Genomic DNA, 18,018 nt, shown 5'->3' with positions numbered 1-18,018 from the left:
GAGCGGTTCGGTATCAACTCTCCCAATCAGGAAACCCCTGTCCGGCGGAGAAGCATTGCGTGGCCAGATAAAGGAGCCTTGTGCGGGATCGATATCAACCTTGAAAGTTAATCCTTAGACAAGAAACCTCCATTGAATTTCTTAAAAAGCTCTTGCACCATCATGATTGTGCCAACCGAATCCTTGGCCACTCTCACTGGCAGAACTTCCAGTTGTATCTCAGTCCTGGGGTCAGCTCACCCGACCTTGCTGATCCAACATTGGTTTTGTGGAGTTCCTTTCAATAAAGGCAACGATAAGGCACTAGTGCAAAATCAAGTAGATTAGCGGGCAATACATACACCGGATATGGTAGTGGTTAGGGGCAAATACAAAGAAACGGTCATTGGCTGGAATGTGGCTCTTCGCCCACCGAGAGATCACTCCCCACTTTATGAACCTAACTAGACTACAGTTCACGGCTTTCCAGATAAGATATAAATAGTTATAAATAGGCGGGCGTCACTGATCCTACCAGGGGTATTCTAAGCTAGTTGGTAGGATTGAAACAAGTAACAAAAAGAGCTCTTTCTAGAGCTCTAGAGAGGTGCCTAGAAAGACGCCAAGAAATAGCTAAAGCTTAGGAATTGAGGCCCCTTTAGATCAATTTCATGGAAGGGCCAGTCATAGAAAGCGTTTTTGAGTAGAGATTAAAAAGCTAGTGATGAGGTCCTATAGAAGCCTGATGGTTAACCATTCTGCTAAGCAAAATTTGTGTTTTGTACTTGCCACCGCCCATGACCGGGTATAGCGCGGTCTATATAGCGATGCAAAATCTTAACTCAGGGGGCCAGGTTCTTTTGGATGGTTAGACGGGATGCGTGGTAATCTTCTCCCCAAACTCACAGGGGAAAATTCTGGCAAGACAGTTTGTAAAGCGTAAATAGTGAAATGATTTATCCACCGGTATATCATGGAGTATCAGGCTTGGTATCCGGAGTGAATTTAGTCCGGGTGTTGAGTGGGAAGACGGCATCCAAGGTTCCAAGATTCCCAAATTTACTATCTTGGATGTCTCCCTAAACCACATTCTAGATATTCTGCCAAGAAATTATCCAAAATGTCTCTCTGGCAGCTGGACTATCTTTACAAGATTTTAAGCCGAGTTTGCACGATGGCTGGCTGCCCTGATTCCCGCAGGGGCAGGGGGCTACGGATTCAGGGCCCGCGTCACTTGTGCATCACAAACCTTCAATGTTGTTTGAATGCCTAGACGTCCGGCTTTCCCCACATTTGTAGAAATTGGTCTTTTGAAAAAGTCTAGGCAGTCCAAGGTTCAACTGCTGACCATGAGAGTGCATCTTCAACACCTGTGCATTGGATGACACCTTGAGTGAGCGCCGGCGCAGGATATATATTGAACCCTTCATTATCCTCGCGACCATCTCAGTACTTTACCTGATCATCGTAACTTTGATTGCTAATACCCAGCGTACCTTTGGACAAGCACCTTTCTCCAATCGAGTTTTTGACCGGATCACAAAAGAAGACAGCAAAGTGACCATTTCCATTGGTTCCAGCCAAGCCAAGCTTCAGTATGGCGCCTCTCCCGCGCTATATTCGACGAAAATCAATTTTAAAACAAGCTTAAACGCGTGGTATGTATCACAACATGGAACACACACAAATAGCGGGGCATCAGTTGCTCGAGACGTTGTCTCACAGAGCTGAGGAGATGTGTCAATAACGCGGGAGGTCTGCTTGAAGGTTCACAACCTACGTCTACCTACGGCTCCGCTAAGAGCAAACGCATGTATTGAAGATGATCAATGAGCGCAGTCCACGTAAATAGGGCTTGGTCTTGGATCTGCCTCGTTTCAAAGTGGCCCGGTCCCATTGGCAGTATCAGACAGCCAAGGCACTTGAAAGGGAACGAACCTTGGAACCTGGGAAATTACTAGCGAGGAGGAGGAGATATCCCGGGGGCGCAAGCCACTGTGAACAAATGCCGTGGAGAATCTTATTTTTCGGTTGTTATCGAGATGAGGGGTTGATGGCATGAGGGCGATGGCGACATTTTGCGACATCGCTCATGATGGAGCCCAAGTCATGGGTCGTGGAGCCGATCCACTAAGGTGCAACGAGATGCTAAATGACGAGAGCCAAGGTCGGCTCGGGCTATTACCGTGAGCCTCGTATCTAAGAGAAGGCTCAAAATCGCGGTGAGAGCCGGGGTTTGCTGTTGGTCTCAGCTCTCGACCTTTGCTTCCCTGCAACTGCCCAGGGTTGGGCAGGGTCTGCATCCTGTACTCTCGGATTTGCTTACTCTTTGGAACTGTCCTCTGTCCTTGATGTCCGGTCTCACAGCCCCCACTCTCAGCCTTGCTAGCGCCCTTGATCATAGTCATCCTCCATGAAAGGGTGATCGAAGCCTTGATCTCCCGCTTTGCCGCGAAGCACTCCACACCATTGCGAATCCGATCCGCACCCAGAGATGATATACGTACCGGTCAAGCTAGCGGACCGGGGAATCACCTGGCGATCTCATGAGCCTCCAGGATGAAGCCTATTGGAGCCGATCGAGTCCCACATGGGGGCCGATCGTCAACCTCCCCGGACTTGGGGCGCCCTGTGCGGAACCTGTGCGGTACCTGTGCGGGCCTTATGGGGCCCCAAGACTAAACGTCCGCAACGCATATGACTTGAGATGTAGAAACTCTGTTGCCTCGATTGGCATGGCAGCAGATGAAATGACCACAAACCTAAGCAGGCGACCCGAAACAAACAAGGAATTCAATAGTGCAAGCGAGATCGATCGCCCTTGCCTGCCACGATAGGAAGGGAGGATGTGGGTCTCATGCAACCGCAACTCCGGCATTGCCATATTGCGAATCATGCACTCCTAGCCCCTGTCGTCCACACTATACTCTGCATAAACGATCTGAACACGAATCTGTGTGGAGTTTGCGGATTTGTTGTCCAAAGGTAGCCCGAATCTAGTGAAGATTACTGCAGTTGCGGATGCGAGACATCACAAAAGGGATAGTCGGGACACTTACGGCTGGTTGCCGGGATCAAGAGAGAGCGGGTCTTGCGTCTTTATTCAAATTCCCTACTTTGTTGATGATCAGCGCCCTGAAAGAATCTCCCTAGAGGCCCACTTACCTTCCGGCTATCCCCTTTGTGGCGTCCGAGCCACGTCGGGAGGCCCAACTACTGACATGTGCCTTACATTCATAGGACCAAATACATATCAAGACCACACTGTGATTGGCGTGGTGGAGTCCCAAGACCTTCCATCAAGGCGCAACATGGACTCGACGAGACGACATCTGCATGACCCTCCCAGGGCTCTAGGGGGACTGCCCGAGTCAACATAAAATGAGCGCATTCCTCCGAATTTCGAGGGCTATCATCGCGACTAAACCTTCGACAACCCGGCCTTACCTTCGACTGCCATAATGTTCGCCCTATTTTTCTTCTTCATTGCGTTGGCTTGTGCCTACCCCAATCGGGGTGCTTGCACGGGTGACTGCTGGACACACGACCCTTCAATGATCCAGCGTAAGTCTGATGGAAAATATTTCCGTTTCGCAACGGGAACGGGTGTCAACACTATGACGAGTCCTTCTGTGAAGGGTCCCTGGACGGACGTCGGCTCTGCTTTGCCCAATGGTTCTAGCATCACGGTCTCCGGCGTGAGCAGCTCCGACATTTGGGTATGTTTACATCACCATGTATATAACAACATTATTAATAACCACCTATAGGCCCCTGACGTGCACTACCAAAACAACCAGTACTACATGTACTATGTTCTCTCTCAGATTGGCACTCAAAACTCAGAAATTGGCGTAGCCACCTCGAAGACCATGGAACCTGGCTCCTGGACCGACCACGGCTCCGTCGGCATTCCGGCCAACAGCGAGTACAACCGCATCGACCCTAACTGGATTGAAATCGACGGCAAGAACTACCTTAACTTTGGCTCCTTTTGGCAAGATATCCACCAGATTGAGATGGAGACTCCTCTCAAGGTCGGCTCTTCCGCTGCCTACCAACTGTCCTACAACGCAACCCTCAACCACCGCGAAGAGGGCTCTTTCATGTTCAAGAACGGCGACTTCTACTACCTCCTCTACTCTGATGGTATCGCGGGCCGATATACCGCTACCTATCCCGCCCAGGGCGAGGAATATCACATCATGGTCTGCCGCTCTACTACTGGAACTGGAGGCTTTGTGGACAAGGACGGCACTGCCTGCACCAACACTGGCGGATCTCTTCTCCTGGCTAGCCACGGACAGGTCTACGGACCTGGTGGACAGTAAGTCACTCTTGCAATTCAATGTCTTGAAAAAGCAACATCTAACCACCAAACAGGGGTGTCGTCAATGACAATGACCTTGGGCTCGTGATGTACTATCACTATTACCCGCTTGCCACCAAGGAAGCCGGTGGTAAGGGTAATGCGGGCTACATGTACTCCTGGAATGAGCTTGGCTGGGAGAACGGCTGGCCCTACGTCAAGGCCACTTAAGCTTTCTCTGCAAATATTGCATTGCCTCATTATACATATCAGCTTTGGCTGCGAGGCTCTCAATTTTTTTTTTTTTTTTGTCGATGGTTGGGATCCATACTTTGTTTAGAGCACTTGAATAGTGCACTTGTTTGTTCGATACCCATGCCTATAATGCTCCATGGCTTTGTTTTGCCTGGCTGGACGCGTGACATATTATACTAACATTAATATGGCCTGTACGGCTTATGCACATTTTAATTAATATATGACATGTCAATTAGACCTCGTGAATAGAGCTCGTTCCTTCGTTTTGACCTGTCTTTGCCTTCAGCTGCTTTTCATAACTAATTATACATGATTTTGAGTACTCGAGCTTGCTTTTGTGGCTTTTATCGTCCCACATAGCGCAGCTCAAGGATTCGGAGTGGCAGGTAAGAGATGCTCGTGAACACGAGGGCCAGCTCATTAGCAATGTCGCCGCCATCTTTTCCGATCTTTGCTGCAAGTGCGCCAACATAGTACGTTTCCACCATACCCACGATCCAGCCTGCGGCACCGCACAGGAAGGCTGTTAGTCCAGCATAACCAACAGGCATCTTGGAAGGGGTATTCCAGGCGTCGAGATCATAGTTCGCGAGACTTCCCTTCCTGAAGTAGTAATGCTCTATGAAGAGGATCGCAAAGAACGAAGTATTCCAGTACCCAAGCAGAGAGAGGAAATTCTCCAAGACATCGAGCAAGGAATTACGACCCGCAATTCCAAGAGCCAGAATACCGCCGAAGACAAGGAATGACCAAAGCACGCGGGGGACCTTGGCGAATGGGGGCGCAAAGAGCTGAGCCGACAGTGCACCGGAATAAATTGCAATGCAGTTCACACCAACTGCAAGGGCAACGTTAGCGTCAGAGCCACGTATGATGTATGGCAGATATCACTTACTTCCGGATAAGACGAGCAGCACAAGCAGAAATTTAGCAAACCCGGTGGGGTAGATGATCGTCTTCAAAATCTCGCCAATGCCCGTGTCGTACGCGGCCGCCCACTCGGGATTCGTGTCCAATGCTGAACTGATGCAGGCACCGAGCAGCATGCCGATGCAAGTGGGGATTGTGATACCGAGGGTCGTGTACGTGAAGATCTTGACCTTGGACGTGTCGACGGGGTAATGGACGTAGAAATCGGATACAATAGAGCTCCATGAGGCGCTAGATCCGTAGATCACACCGATGAGACTAAGCGCGTTGCCGGATTTGGTCATGCCCGTCACCGTCGAGGCTTCGGAGAGGTTGGCGCGGTGAGCGGCTTCACCATAGATGATTATGAAAATGATGAAGAACATGATCCACGCGTATTTCTCGTATAGAAGTACACCACGCAGTCCGACGAAGCTGAATAGTAGGCTGACGCAGGCGATGATGACGACTCCCACGGCGATGGAGACATGGCCATCGGACACGGCGTTGAGCGCCAATCCACCGGTGATGCAGTTGACGGAGGCCCAGCCCAACTGCTCAATAACATTAAGTAAGGCAATGATGGACGAGGGGTAGTAACCCAGTGAGTAGCGCGAAATGGCGACTTGGCGCAGACCCGTTCCAGGGCCCATTGTAGCGCACCAACCCTAAAATCGACCGTCAGTCTTCCTTCCCCATTTCGTGCACCTCAACCCCCCCGAGGGATAAGGAAAGCGCACCGTCACCATAGCACCCAACAACGTCGCGAAGATCACGATAGGGATGGTCTCTCCAAGCGACAAGCCAAATTGCCTCCCCAAGAACCCCGTACTAAAACAACTGATATTCATCGTCGCCGAAGCCCACATAAACGCCATCACCGGGAGACTAGGCGAGTTGCGATTCTCGGGATGCACGCGATCCAGACTGTGGGACTCAATCCCCAGTTTGCGGTCCAGAAGGTCTTCATAGTAGCGGACTTTGGCGAAGAAGCCGCGCGCGGGTTTGACTAAGTCATGCTCCGCGTCGACAGCTGTCACAGCGGGCTGGAGCTTCTTTTCTATGTCGTGCTCGCTGTCGGAAGCCATTGTGGGAGTGTAGAGCAGGTGTAAGACGAAAAATCTCCGCACTCGCCCACGAGCTGGGGGTCTTGGCCTTTAGTAGTGCATTGTTCGGAGAATCTCTTCGCGGGTCGCGTGTGGGCCTGGCCGCTTATTGACGGTGGCCTTTCTGATTTTCTTCTTTCTTCTTTGGACGGCATTGTTGATACTGAGAAGGAACCATGGACTACAGTTCGTTCTCTAAAGTATAAAATATAGACTATCAAACACTAGGTGGCTGTTCCAGGCTGTCTTCTTACAAGTCAGCACTAGAAAAGAAGTATGGGGTTAAGCTTTAGCGGTCCGAGAAAAAAAAAATTCTTTTCCTTATCAGGTGGGCGGGGCTCAAGTCGGATGTCCCCGAGTCTCCTGGTTTTTTTTTTCCTAGGGTTTTGCTTGCAATTGGATTGACTGGATCCATGCCTTTCAACCGCACATCGTATCCTACTCTCGGCGAATGATGGTCGCTTTGGTTGATTTTGCCACTTTTTCGAGGCCAACTTTGCCCCCATGTACACACCATGAACACACCGCGTACAGGGTTGTGGTACGGAATTCCCAAGCATGGAAGAGTAGAACCCGGGTCAATGCCGGGCCGGTAGGGGTCTGGACTCAATCATGTGCGAGTGATAGCTCTTGCTCATACGAGGGTCTCACCCCGGTAGAGGCTGAGGCTACGGCTACGTCTTGGCCCTGGGCACGTGGTGCGGCGTCGAAACGCCTGGCAGCGATCTGGACGTCTCACGGAGCTCACCCCGAGAACGTACTGCTTTCCCGAGCCATTGGCTCCAAACATGACAGGTCGGTGGAGAGGAAGATGGGTGTCGACTCGTGGCACCGTTTGGCCCGTGGGGATGTGGTGACATCTACCATTCAATTAATAATCATGATAGAAAACAACCGGTTCGATGATGGAAATAGAGATGATTCCAAAGTCAAATTAGCGTGTAGAAAGAGATGGGGCGCTCAGTGTCGGCGTCGGAGAAAACTTCCCCGGAGCCTCGAGCTGGCCTTTTCTGTCACTTTGTGTACTTCTGGGGTTCTCGACCTCACCTTGCACCTTCCACCTCTCCTTTCCCCCACCCCCCTTTCTCTTCCCCCTCACCTTTCCTCTTTTTAAGAGCTCTGTTCATTCAGTGTCTCTTCTCTTTCTTCTGGGTGCTCGCATATAATCCGGGTTCTCATTAGGCTGCTCTATCACCGTTCCCCGGGATATTGCCCTCAAGCCAAGTTTCATTTGGGCATCACATTACTCCCGAATCTCAGTTCGGAAAGGTAGCGCTCAATCGGTACGTTTCCTCTCACTTCTGAACCATTCGTCTCCTGCCTTTTTCACCATTCCAATGGCTCGCCTCCGTCGCAATCCTAATTCAAACCGGTTTGATTCGCAGTCTACCTCCGTACCGTTCCTCGTCGATCACTCCGGTTTCTCTCTCTCGGTCAATTCATCTCGTTCATCATGGCTGCTCAAGCTTCCGCTACCAATGGTGGCTCCCAATCTCTGGCTGCCATGCTGGAGGCTCAGCACGAGGCTCACAAGCCCACTGTTGAGGAAGTCGTGGATGAAGAGGACCTGAAGCACCCCCCTCCCTCTGCCATTGCCAACTCAACACCCGCTCCTGCCGCTCCCATCATCTCGGAAACGTCTACACCTGCCGAATCCGCAACCCCTGCCCCGAAGCCCGCTGCAAAGAAGGCCCCCGCCTTCGACGTCCAGTCCGATGAGCTGTTCCCTGCACTGGGTAGCGGGCCGAAGCCTACGACCCCCGCCGCTGCCACATGGGGTGCCAACAAGCCTTCTGCGGCCGCGGCTGTTGCCAATGGCCAGACTGCCAAGCCCATGAATATGCCCCGGGTCATGTCCCTCCCTGGAAAGCACCTGGAACAGCTTCGCCTGGCTCCTTCCCAGATGCAGCCGCGTGGGCAGCTCAAGAAGCCCCTCCGGGATATCCTCCGCGACATCTCCCGGAGATCCAAGGCCAATGTTGATATGCGCGGTGGCCCCGGTGGATCCATTATCTTTGAAGGCAAGGGCTCTGTGGATTCTGTTCGCCAGGCTCTGAAGGAGGTCGCGCAGCAGGTTGGATCGAAGGTATGTGAGAGGAATTTTCATGCAACTGTCTCAGGCTAATATTCTGTCCTCCGTAGCAATCTGTCAAGGTTCCCATTCCCACCTCTGCCCGTCCTCACATCATTGGCCGCCAAGGTGCCGTTGTCCAGGATATTCAGACCCGCACCGGTGCCCGTGTCCAGGTTCCCCGCGCCGACAATGACGCCCCCGCCGATGACGATGACGAGGACACCATTGATGTGCTGATTGAGGGCGATGCTGTGGCCGCGGAGATGGCGCGACGTGAGATTGAGGCCATTGTCAAGGAGCGTGGCTCAAGCATGAGCTTGCGCTTGAAGACAATTCCCCCGGAGTTCTTCCCCTTCATTGCTGGTGCACACGATGCGACTTTGCGCCAGATTGAAGAGCGCACAAAGGCGCAGGTCAGTGTGCCACGCTACGATACCTGGACCTCTCAGCCGCCTCCTCAGGAAGCGCACCCTGGCCAGGTGCAGTTTTTCCCCGTTGCTGACAAGCACATTCTCATCTCTGGAGAGCGGGCTGCTGCCCAGGAGGCACGCGCGGAGATTGAACGCATGGCCGCCGAGTTGCAGCGCAATCTGACTCTGCGCCAGTTGGCTATTAACCGTGGCCAGCACCAGTTCATCCTCGGAAATGAGGCTGACGCTCTGCACCTGTTCCTTGCTCAGACCGGATGTGCCATTGTTCTGCCTCCCGCTTCTGACGAGAGTGAGTTCTTGACTATCACTGGCCCGCTCTCCCAGATCGAGAACGGTATCAACCACGCGATGGATCTTGCAACCAGCATGCAAATGGCTAGCATTGATTTGTCTCGCCAGCACCCTGCTGCCCCTGCTGGCCCCCACGCCCATGCGCGCGCCCTGACCCAGTATCTTCGCCGTCGCGAAGTCATCAGGCAGCTTGAGTCAGCTTATGATGCCCACATTGCTCTTCCCCAGACCGTCGACGGTCCTGTCAACTGGGAGGTCTACTCCCGTGACGGCAAGAACACTATCCGCGCCCGCTCCGATATCATGAACCTGGTGCAGGCTTACCCTCCTTCCCGTCTGCGCCATATCCCCGTTGACCCTTACTTCCACTCTCACCTGCGCAGCCAGAGCGCCCGCCACATCCAGAGTGACTATGGTGTTCACCTCCTAGTTCCCGATGATGCTGAGAGCCCCGAGGTTGTTCTTGTCTACGAAGGCCCGTCTGCTACTACGTCCAACTTCGAGGTGCCTAGACAACGCCCCTCCCCGGCGGAGGTTGCTGCATTCGAGAAGTCTTTGCAGGAGGCTCAGGAGTATCTCCTGAACGCGCTTGGAAACCAGCAGGATATTGTCGGCAAATCGGTGTCGATCCCCGCCAAGTACCAGGAGAAGGCCCGGCGGTTCATCATCCGTGAGCAGGATGCCAAGGGTGAAGACAGCATCCCCGTGCGTGCCATTGTTGGTGAGCCCCGCGGTGGCTCGGCGGAGATTGCCCTTCGCGGACCTTCTGGCCTCGTTGACGAGCTCGCTGCCAAGCTCGCTGCTTTCGTTGTGGAGCAAGAGCAGGATGATTTGGAGCGTGGATATACTACCACCTTTGATTTCCCCCAGAAGTATGCCAACATCCTGATTGGCAAGCGTGGTGAGAACATCAACAAGCTGCGTGAGGAGTTCGATGTCGACATCAAGGTGGAGAACGGCAAGGTCGAGGTCAAGGGGCCCAAAGCTAAGGCCGATGCTGCTCGCATGCGCATCATCAACATGGGCAAGAAGCTCGAGGACGAGAGCACTCACATCCTCAAGATTGCCCCGCAGTACCATCGTGAACTGATTGGACAGCGCGGCAACCAGGTCAACCGTCTTCAGGATCGGTACAACGTTCGCGTTCAGTTCCCTCGTGCCGCTGCTGTCCCCAACGACGACCAGTCCGTCATCGAGACTGGCAGTGATGCAGGTGGTGCTCGTGCTGGCCGTCCCCAGCAAGCTGCTGATGAGGTTCTGGTTAAGGGACCCAGCAAGGGTGCTGACCAGGCTCGTGATGAGATTCTCAGCTTGTTGCAGTGGGTCATTGACCACTCTCACTCCGCCACCATCTCTGTTGCCCAGAATCAAATTGCTTCGCTGATTGGACAGCGTGGCCGTGAGATGGACAAGCTCCGTGCCGACACCGGTGCCCAGATCGATGTTCCCAGTGCCAACGATGCGCCGGACGCATCTGGTCGTGTCCAGATTCGCGTCAAGGGTACCAAGCAGCAGGTTGCCGAGGCCAAGAAGGTTCTGGAGCAGCGTGCTACTGAGTTTGATGCCACTGTTACCAAGTCTATCGAAGTTGACAAGAAGTACCACAAGGCCCTGATTGGCGGTGGTGGTGAGTTTTTCTGATACCCCTACCTTGCTACTTTTTTCGCTAACATTCGCCAGGTGCCAACATCCGCAAGATCGTTACCGACGCCGGCGGCCCTAACGACGGCAGTGCTGCTCGTATGGTCCGCTTCCCCCGCCCTGATAGCACCGAGTCTACCATCCGCCTCGAGGGTAATGGCAAGATCGTTGACAGCATCATTGCCGCCATCGAGGAGTTCGTCAAGGAGCGTGAGGACCAAGTGACCGAGGTTCTTGAAGTCCCTACCGCCCAGCACCGCATGCTGATTGGCCGTGGAGGCGATACCCGCCGCGGCATTGAGTCCAAATTCAGCGTCACCCTGGACATCCCTAAGCAGGGTTCTGGCCGTACTGATGTCAAGCTGAAGGGCCCTAGCAATGCCGTCGCCGAGGCTAAGGAGCACATTCAGGGCATGCTGAAGGAGCAACACGCCGAGACCGTCGACGTTCCTAGCCACCTGCACCACGTCGTCGCTGACAATGGCATGATCTTCCGCCGTCTCCGCAACGACCACCAGGTCACCGTTGACCACTCTGGCCGCGCTGTGCCCGCCCGTGCGGCTGACTCGACCCGTGGTGCTGCTAACGGCGCCATGCCCCTGATCACCGACGAGCCCGATATGGATGCTCACTCCTGGAACGTGGTGGACAACTCCGCTCCCGCGGATGCCGATGCCACTCCCTTCCCCTGGGTTCTCACCGGTTCCCCCGAGAACGTCGCCAAGGCCCGCGCTGTGATCGAGAAAGCCATCTCATCGGCCAGTCAGCAGTCCGCCACCGGCTACCTGATCCTTCCCGACCCGAAGACCTACCGCTTTGTCGTCGGCCAGGGTGGCAGCCAGATCAACGCCATTCGTAAGAAGACCGGCTGCCGTATCAACGTGCCCAAGGACCAGGCCCGCGGCGAGGCCATTGAGATCCGGGGTAGTGCCACTGGCCTGGAGGAGGCTAAAGATATGATCCTGGAGGCCGTGCAGAATGGTTTGAACGGCTCTGCGCGGTAATGCTCTTTTTTGTGATTTTCCAGTTTGTCGAGTTGAGCACATGACGACAGAACATATATGCGCTTGGCATTTTGAAACATACACCTGATCTCTGCTAGCGAGGGAGCAGGATTTTCTTGTCTATTTGAAATTTTTCCCATTCTACATTACCCTGGTACTCAGTATAACTATCTCATTTTATTTCAAAAACAAAATTTTCTTCTCTATTCCACAGTTCCAGGTTGTAGCTTCGATGTACGCGCTGTCCACGTATACACCCAGTAAAGGGGTAACACCCTTGTCAAAGTCAGATAGATTAAGCAACAACGCCACCCTCGTGGCTTACACTCTACTCGCCGGTAAGAGACGACGATTATTACCCCGTGCAGCCACACCCATCATCCGCGTAAACAATGACATCATACCCGCTGGCACCGCGGACTTTTATATTACACAGCCAGCCCCTCACTAGATGATTTCTTCATCCTTCATCGATTACCTGCCTATTATTTGAATAGATCTCACAAAGCGATCCCAAATCACGAAGACCACCCGCTTCTACACCACTCCAAACATATACAAACTCAACACAATGCCCATCGGCAACGGCTCCGACGACCAAGGCGCAACAGGCGCTGCCAAATGGGTCACATCCACACTCGGAAACACTGTGGGTGGCGTCACACGCACTGTGGGCGGTGTGACAGGCGCTGGGACCCGCGGTATCGGCGAAACTATCAACAGCGCGACGGGCAGTGCGGGAAAGCCTCTCGGTGATGCATTGAGTTCTGGGGGTAACGGGCTTGAGGATGGAGCGAGGAGTGTTGCGAAGGGTGTTGAGAATGCTGGGCAGTGGAAATAAGGAACGGAGGGTTTACTGGGCTGGTAGCTTGTTCGGTTCATGTTTATAGCAAGGACATGCGGATGCGATTTGGATAGGTAGTTAGAGGAGGAGTGCTTTATATGCCAGTGTTTGCTTGACGCGTCGCCTGTATGCTTGATTCGGTTCATTCTCAATTGCTCGTTCTTCCAGTCCATGGTAATGTCTAGAGCTTTGATCGGAACTCGGCTCGAATGGGGTCAAGGCCAGATGGGCCATCATAGATCTGTTGCTCTACCATGCGGGTATTAATCTAGAAATGTCAGTCCTTTATACATACCAAAAGATAAAACAGCTAAAGACTTACATGCTGCATGCCGAGCTGGTCAAGCCTCTCCACACCCAGTAAGCGCATACATGTCTTCGTCTCATCGGCCAAGACTATGTATCCAGTTAGTGAATCCGCAAGAAAAATGAGTCCAGGAATTCTCTTACTTTGCAATGTCCTCTTAACACCATCCACACCTCCAGCACTCAATCCCCAAAGCGCAGGCCGGCCGATGCCAACACCCCTCGCACCCAAACAAAGCGCCTTAACGACATCCGTCCCCCTTCTAATCCCCCCATCAACTAGAACCTCAATCTTATCAAAAACTTCAGGGCAATATTTCCTCATCTCAAGAAGTGTATGCACAGCCGGAGGCGAGGTATCAAGAGACCTACCCCCATGATTCGAAAGAATGATCCCTTTAATCTGCGGCGCATGCAAAGAAGCAATATAAGCATCCTCATGCGTCTGCAACCCCTTCAAAACAACAGGCAGTTTCGTGTGCTTCGTAATCCACTTCAAGGTCTCTTTCCAATTAAGCGTAGGATCAAGGCCTTGGAATACCGCCCGTTCATCTTTCTGCGAAACCTCAGGAGACTTGATTTCAGTGATTTCATTAATGACATTGCCACCTCGCAAGTCATCTTCTCGCTTCCCCATAACCGGTGTGTCGAGAGTAAGGACTAGGAACTTGATCGCAGGCAACTTGTTGATTCGCTCAATCATTTTCTCGCTTCTGCTTCGCTCTTCTTGCACGTACAGCTGCCAACCGAATGTCTGTTCAGGCGACGCACCCGCGACGATCTGCTCGGGCGTCATGCTTGCGCTATTGGAGATGATCTGCATAGCGCCGAAGCTGCGACATGCCTCGGCGATTCCGGCTTCACCACTCGGGTGGCCCAGGCGGGCCATTGCTGCGGGAGAAACGTAGATAGGCATGGAGACCGGATTATCTAGTAATCTGGCAGTGATGTCGCACTCTGTGCAATCAATGAAGACGCGGGGGCGCAATAGGATGGAGCGGAATACTTCCGTGTTGAAGCGCTTCGTGATCAAGTCATCCGCTGCGGAGTAGTAGTAGGCCCAGGCTTTCTTGCTTATTTTGGCAGTGGCTGCTTTTTCGAATTCGTCCATGTTGAGCAGATTTTGGACGGGGATTTCTTCGATCTTGCTTTGGGTGGAGGTCTGGGGCTCAGGCTGGGGCATTGTTGATGGGTCGACTGTACCTAGGCATGCCTCGGGCTTGAGGTTCTCTTCGAGGGTGCCGTCTGGGTGCACCGGATCAAATTCCTCGGTAGCATCTTTGCCTGCTAGTCTGAGGATGACTTTGGAGCCGCCTGGGTGATCGGTCATGAAGTTGGTGACCTGGTTAACGTTAGCTTCTTGCTTATTAGGGTCTCATTTGCGGCATCCGGGCCGGAAAACAGGGGGGTTTCTCACATCGTAGACTTTATCATGAATTATGACCCAACAACTTTCAGCTGAGTTGTGCTTAGCCACTAACATCATGTTAGTTAGCTCTATCCTAGAATGGAAACACCGCTTTGATGAGTCAAGGACACTGGGTAACGCGACAAACCTTCTGCGGCATCGAAGACCTTCCCCATGATGAGCAGGTGTCGAAATCGAGGAGAGAATACCGTGCTACTATTTCGATATCTTGTAGTTGTTGGCCGTGAGGAGGCGCCGATGTAGGAACCGGGGGAGAAGGGAAAGATAACCAATGGCAAGAGTAGCGGATAGGATTCATCAGCGGAACAAGGAACGGGTTACTGCTGCCCCTTTGGGCTTTGGTGGGTCTTAACTACGGTAAAACGATAAAAAGGGCCTCAGATAAGGCTTGCGGGGTATCGTATCAACCGACTTCGGCCACACCTGCGATTTAATCTCTCACCTATCGACTGATGGCGCCGTCCGGCGCAAAGCCGAAAAGGAACGTTCGTATAGACTCCTTACCGTCTGATCGTCGGATAGCGGCAAAGGGTAAGTCATCTTCACTACTTAAAGACCGAGCTAATGTACCCCCCAGACTGCCGCCAGTGCGTGACGCGTCGCATCAAATGTGATCGGTCTATGCCACATTGTCGCAAGTGCTCTATTCGTGGTTTAGTGTGTCCCGGGTTCCCCCGTGTGTATCTGAGATGGGATCAGGGCGTGGCCAGCAGAGGGTATCTCTCGGGCAAGAGCCTACCACTTGTGGGATGCAATGCTTCTGTGCCTGGCCTGGAATATGTCTCATCCTCTGATTCAAGCTTCATATTATCGCCCCAAAATGTTTCAATCCAGAATGCATCCCCGACGAGTGATGCTGAGCTCGCAACTCAGCACCTTTCACGTTCTCTTTGCGACAAGCTTCTTCTACACTTCCTCTCAAACGTTGCTTCCCGTTTAACATGGATCGATGGCCCAGATAATCCATGGAGAAGCCTCGTTCTACCACTTGCCCAGCGATCTGCCTGTCTCCGCTTGTCAATCCTGGGTCTAGCAGCCGCCCATCTATCTGCCACATCCGCGGAATTCGAGCGGTCCTCGACTCATCTGCAAGTTAACCAGCGTCTGCGGAATGAAATCCTCGGGACCCTTAGTAGGAAAATGCAGATCGAGTGCTCTGCAAATTCTATCTCCGTCGGAGGAGGCTTCCTCGACTTCTCATTAGTGGAGATGCTCGCCTCGATGCTGGTTCTTTGTTATGGAGAACTACACATTCCGGGCTCGATGGATTGGAAGCTTCATCTCCGTGCATGCCACGCAATCATTGAAAGACACCATCTGCGAAGCATGCGGGAACTTTCTGGGGATGTAATCGCCAAGTGGCTAATCAATGAAGTCATTGATCTTGAGATCTTTGGAAATATCTCCGCTTTCACCTTGGAGCTTGATCCCAGCGTTATGATGACCTGGCCTGCTGTTTTCGATGGCGACTTCTGGGATTTCACGTTGCTTATTAACGAGACTACAGTGGCTGAGAGGTCCCACTATGCTCTTTTGAAAAGTAGCAACGGCCCTGTACAAGTAGACATGAGATATTGGCACGCTAAACTGGAGATAGCCTGCACTCGCGCGAGCATGTTGATCTCATCCTTTCCTGAAGATGAACCGTTGAAACGAACTCGCTTTCGCGCCATCATAGAAGCACATTACCATGCCTGCCTTATCTACAGTTACCAAGCCCTTGCATCTCAGGCCGAAGCGGCCGAGGCGATTCAGTCATCTTTGAACCATCTCTGGAATATAGTTGTGGCTGTAACGACGGAGCCTGGACCGACCTTTGCCCATGATATTTTCTTTCCTCTTTTCATCGTTGGCACTGAGAGCCAACATGACAAGCAAAGACAGTCACATATCGAGAATCTATTCCTGCAGTCTATTGCTACGACCGGGTTTTGGTGCAACCATGCCGCACTGCAATTCCTTCATCTTTTCTGGGAAAGTTCTAGCGACAAACACCAAAGGAGCTGGATTCAGTTTGCCCGAATTAATGAGGAAGAGATTGGGTCTTTCTTTGTGTTTTAAAGCATCCGAAAATGAAACAAGAGAAAGAAAGGACTAAATCTATGATCACCATTATCATTTCTCTGTAGAGATCATCACATGTCATAAGTCTCTTCATCCTCTACCCCGAACAGAACCCTCATCGGGTCTTGATAATCCATGAAACCAACCCCCGGGTCGCAAACACCGTAACCAAGCAACCTCTGAGCCTGTGGCTTCAAATTTCTTACTCGTTCTAGCGGAACCATCAAGAACTGGTTCTCCGCAGGTCGTAGTGTTGGCTTGCAGAGGAAGATGCCTACTGTCTCGCGATATTCGTCTCTGCACGCAGAAAGAGCTTTCTGTTAGCACATCCAACATTCATATCCAATACCGGGCGTGGAATCGGGTTGAGCTTACTGCGTAGTGTTACCGCCACCAGCGTGATAAGTGTTGCCCAGAAAAATGAATGCATCACCGGGCTCTAGTTCAGCAGGAACAGCTTCTTCGTTGTACGGCCGGCGTTCAGGACCCCACAAGTGAGAGCCCGGGATAGCAATTGTCGCACCGTTCTCTTTTGTCGTCTTCGTCAATGCCGTAACACACCCGATCATACAAGGCATCATTTCGTTGGTGGGATGATAATCACTTTGCAAATTATCAATAAATGCAACCACCCGGGACCCTGAGAAAGAAGTTCATACTTATCATCACGGTGCAGAACCTGTTGCCTCCCACCAGGGTTTACCCGGAACCCAACAGTAGAGGAGATAATAGGCTTCCCAGTGCAAGTTACCTGCTGATCATCTCTCCAGTACTTGAAAGTAGACGACACCATTTTATTGGCAACATCGATATAGAATGGATTGCATGCCAGATCGACGCATGAGTCTGAGATACCTAAAAGACCAGTCGCACGCTGGGTGGTCGATGGGAAAAAGCCAGACTTGTCAGGTATGTCGTTGTCGAAATGTGGTTTCAAATCCCGTTTAATTTGCTCGGCTTCTTCCCGAGAGATGAGACCTTCAATGATGACTCCGCCGTCACGGTTGATGATCTCAATGGCTTTGTCGGATGTTACCGAGGGATCTGAAGCCTTGAGTCGGACGATAGTTGGTTTGTCGGTTGGAGCATGCATGATGGAAATAGATCCTGGTTGACTTGCTCTATTGCGATAATTGAATTATAAATGAGAGGGAAAACAGTACTCAGGTGAGGGTTATCGTTGGGCTTTATAGTTCACCTGAACCGCCATTGATACTACTCAACTAACCGGATCTCGAATCTCTCTAGTAATTAAATCATATTTCAAGGGTTCATGCCACTTCTATCGACCAATACAAAGAAAGAGAATCAAAGTCGCTCCACCAGCATGACGAGAAAACGTCAATTTTGAATCAAACATACAAGATAAGGCT

General features: G+C 52.0%; 7 protein-coding genes across 7 annotated transcripts; 4 read left to right on the top strand and 3 right to left on the bottom strand.

Annotated features, from left to right (window-relative positions):
- Positions 1–3,440: 3,440 nt before the first annotated feature.
- N7443_008949 (Autophagy-related protein 13) lies at positions 3,441–4,519 on the top strand (the record flags this gene model as incomplete). The annotated part of the gene is made up of 3 exons (XM_056889005.1): positions 3,441–3,698; positions 3,750–4,306; positions 4,363–4,519. 3 exons carry the CDS (start codon positions 3,441–3,443, stop codon positions 4,517–4,519), a joined length of 972 nt encoding a protein of 323 aa, XP_056738307.1.
- A 371-nt stretch (positions 4,520–4,890) lies between these two features.
- Positions 4,891–6,543, bottom strand: N7443_008948 (putative nucleoside transporter; the record flags this gene model as incomplete). Its single annotated transcript, XM_056889004.1, has 3 exons — positions 4,891–5,384; positions 5,442–6,123; positions 6,196–6,543. 3 exons carry the CDS (start codon positions 6,541–6,543, stop codon positions 4,891–4,893), a joined length of 1,524 nt encoding a protein of 507 aa, XP_056738306.1.
- Positions 6,544–8,014: 1,471 nt separating this feature from the next.
- Positions 8,015–12,002, top strand: N7443_008947 (putative RNA binding effector protein Scp160; the record flags this gene model as incomplete). Its single annotated transcript, XM_056889003.1, has 3 exons — positions 8,015–8,647; positions 8,704–10,984; positions 11,038–12,002. The coding sequence occupies 3 exons, from the start codon at positions 8,015–8,017 to the stop codon at positions 12,000–12,002; spliced, it is 3,879 nt and encodes a 1,292-aa protein (XP_056738305.1).
- A 571-nt stretch (positions 12,003–12,573) lies between these two features.
- On the top strand, positions 12,574–12,843 carry N7443_008946 (uncharacterized protein; the record flags this gene model as incomplete). The annotated part of the gene is made up of 1 exon (XM_056889002.1): positions 12,574–12,843. One exon carries the CDS (start codon positions 12,574–12,576, stop codon positions 12,841–12,843), a length of 270 nt encoding a protein of 89 aa, XP_056738304.1.
- A 184-nt stretch (positions 12,844–13,027) lies between these two features.
- On the bottom strand, positions 13,028–14,736 carry N7443_008945 (FMN-dependent alpha-hydroxy acid dehydrogenase; the record flags this gene model as incomplete). The annotated part of the gene is made up of 5 exons (XM_056889001.1): positions 13,028–13,114; positions 13,169–13,242; positions 13,297–14,494; positions 14,570–14,628; positions 14,709–14,736. The coding sequence occupies 5 exons, from the start codon at positions 14,734–14,736 to the stop codon at positions 13,028–13,030; spliced, it is 1,446 nt and encodes a 481-aa protein (XP_056738303.1).
- A 297-nt stretch (positions 14,737–15,033) lies between these two features.
- N7443_008944 (Zn(II)2Cys6 transcription factor) lies at positions 15,034–16,642 on the top strand (the record flags this gene model as incomplete). The annotated part of the gene is made up of 2 exons (XM_056889000.1): positions 15,034–15,112; positions 15,159–16,642. The coding sequence occupies 2 exons, from the start codon at positions 15,034–15,036 to the stop codon at positions 16,640–16,642; spliced, it is 1,563 nt and encodes a 520-aa protein (XP_056738302.1).
- A 74-nt stretch (positions 16,643–16,716) lies between these two features.
- N7443_008943 (phytanoyl-CoA dioxygenase family protein) lies at positions 16,717–17,738 on the bottom strand (the record flags this gene model as incomplete). Its single annotated transcript, XM_056888999.1, has 3 exons — positions 16,717–16,942; positions 17,021–17,248; positions 17,305–17,738. The coding sequence occupies 3 exons, from the start codon at positions 17,736–17,738 to the stop codon at positions 16,717–16,719; spliced, it is 888 nt and encodes a 295-aa protein (XP_056738301.1).
- Positions 17,739–18,018: the final 280 nt, after the last annotated feature.

This window comes from Penicillium atrosanguineum (assembly GCF_028827265.1).
Source record: "Penicillium atrosanguineum strain IBT 20685 chromosome Unknown utg000007l_segment0_segment0, whole genome shotgun sequence".
Taxonomy (NCBI): Eukaryota; Fungi; Ascomycota; class Eurotiomycetes; order Eurotiales; family Aspergillaceae; genus Penicillium; species Penicillium atrosanguineum.
This window is presented reverse-complemented; position numbering and strand designations above follow the sequence as displayed.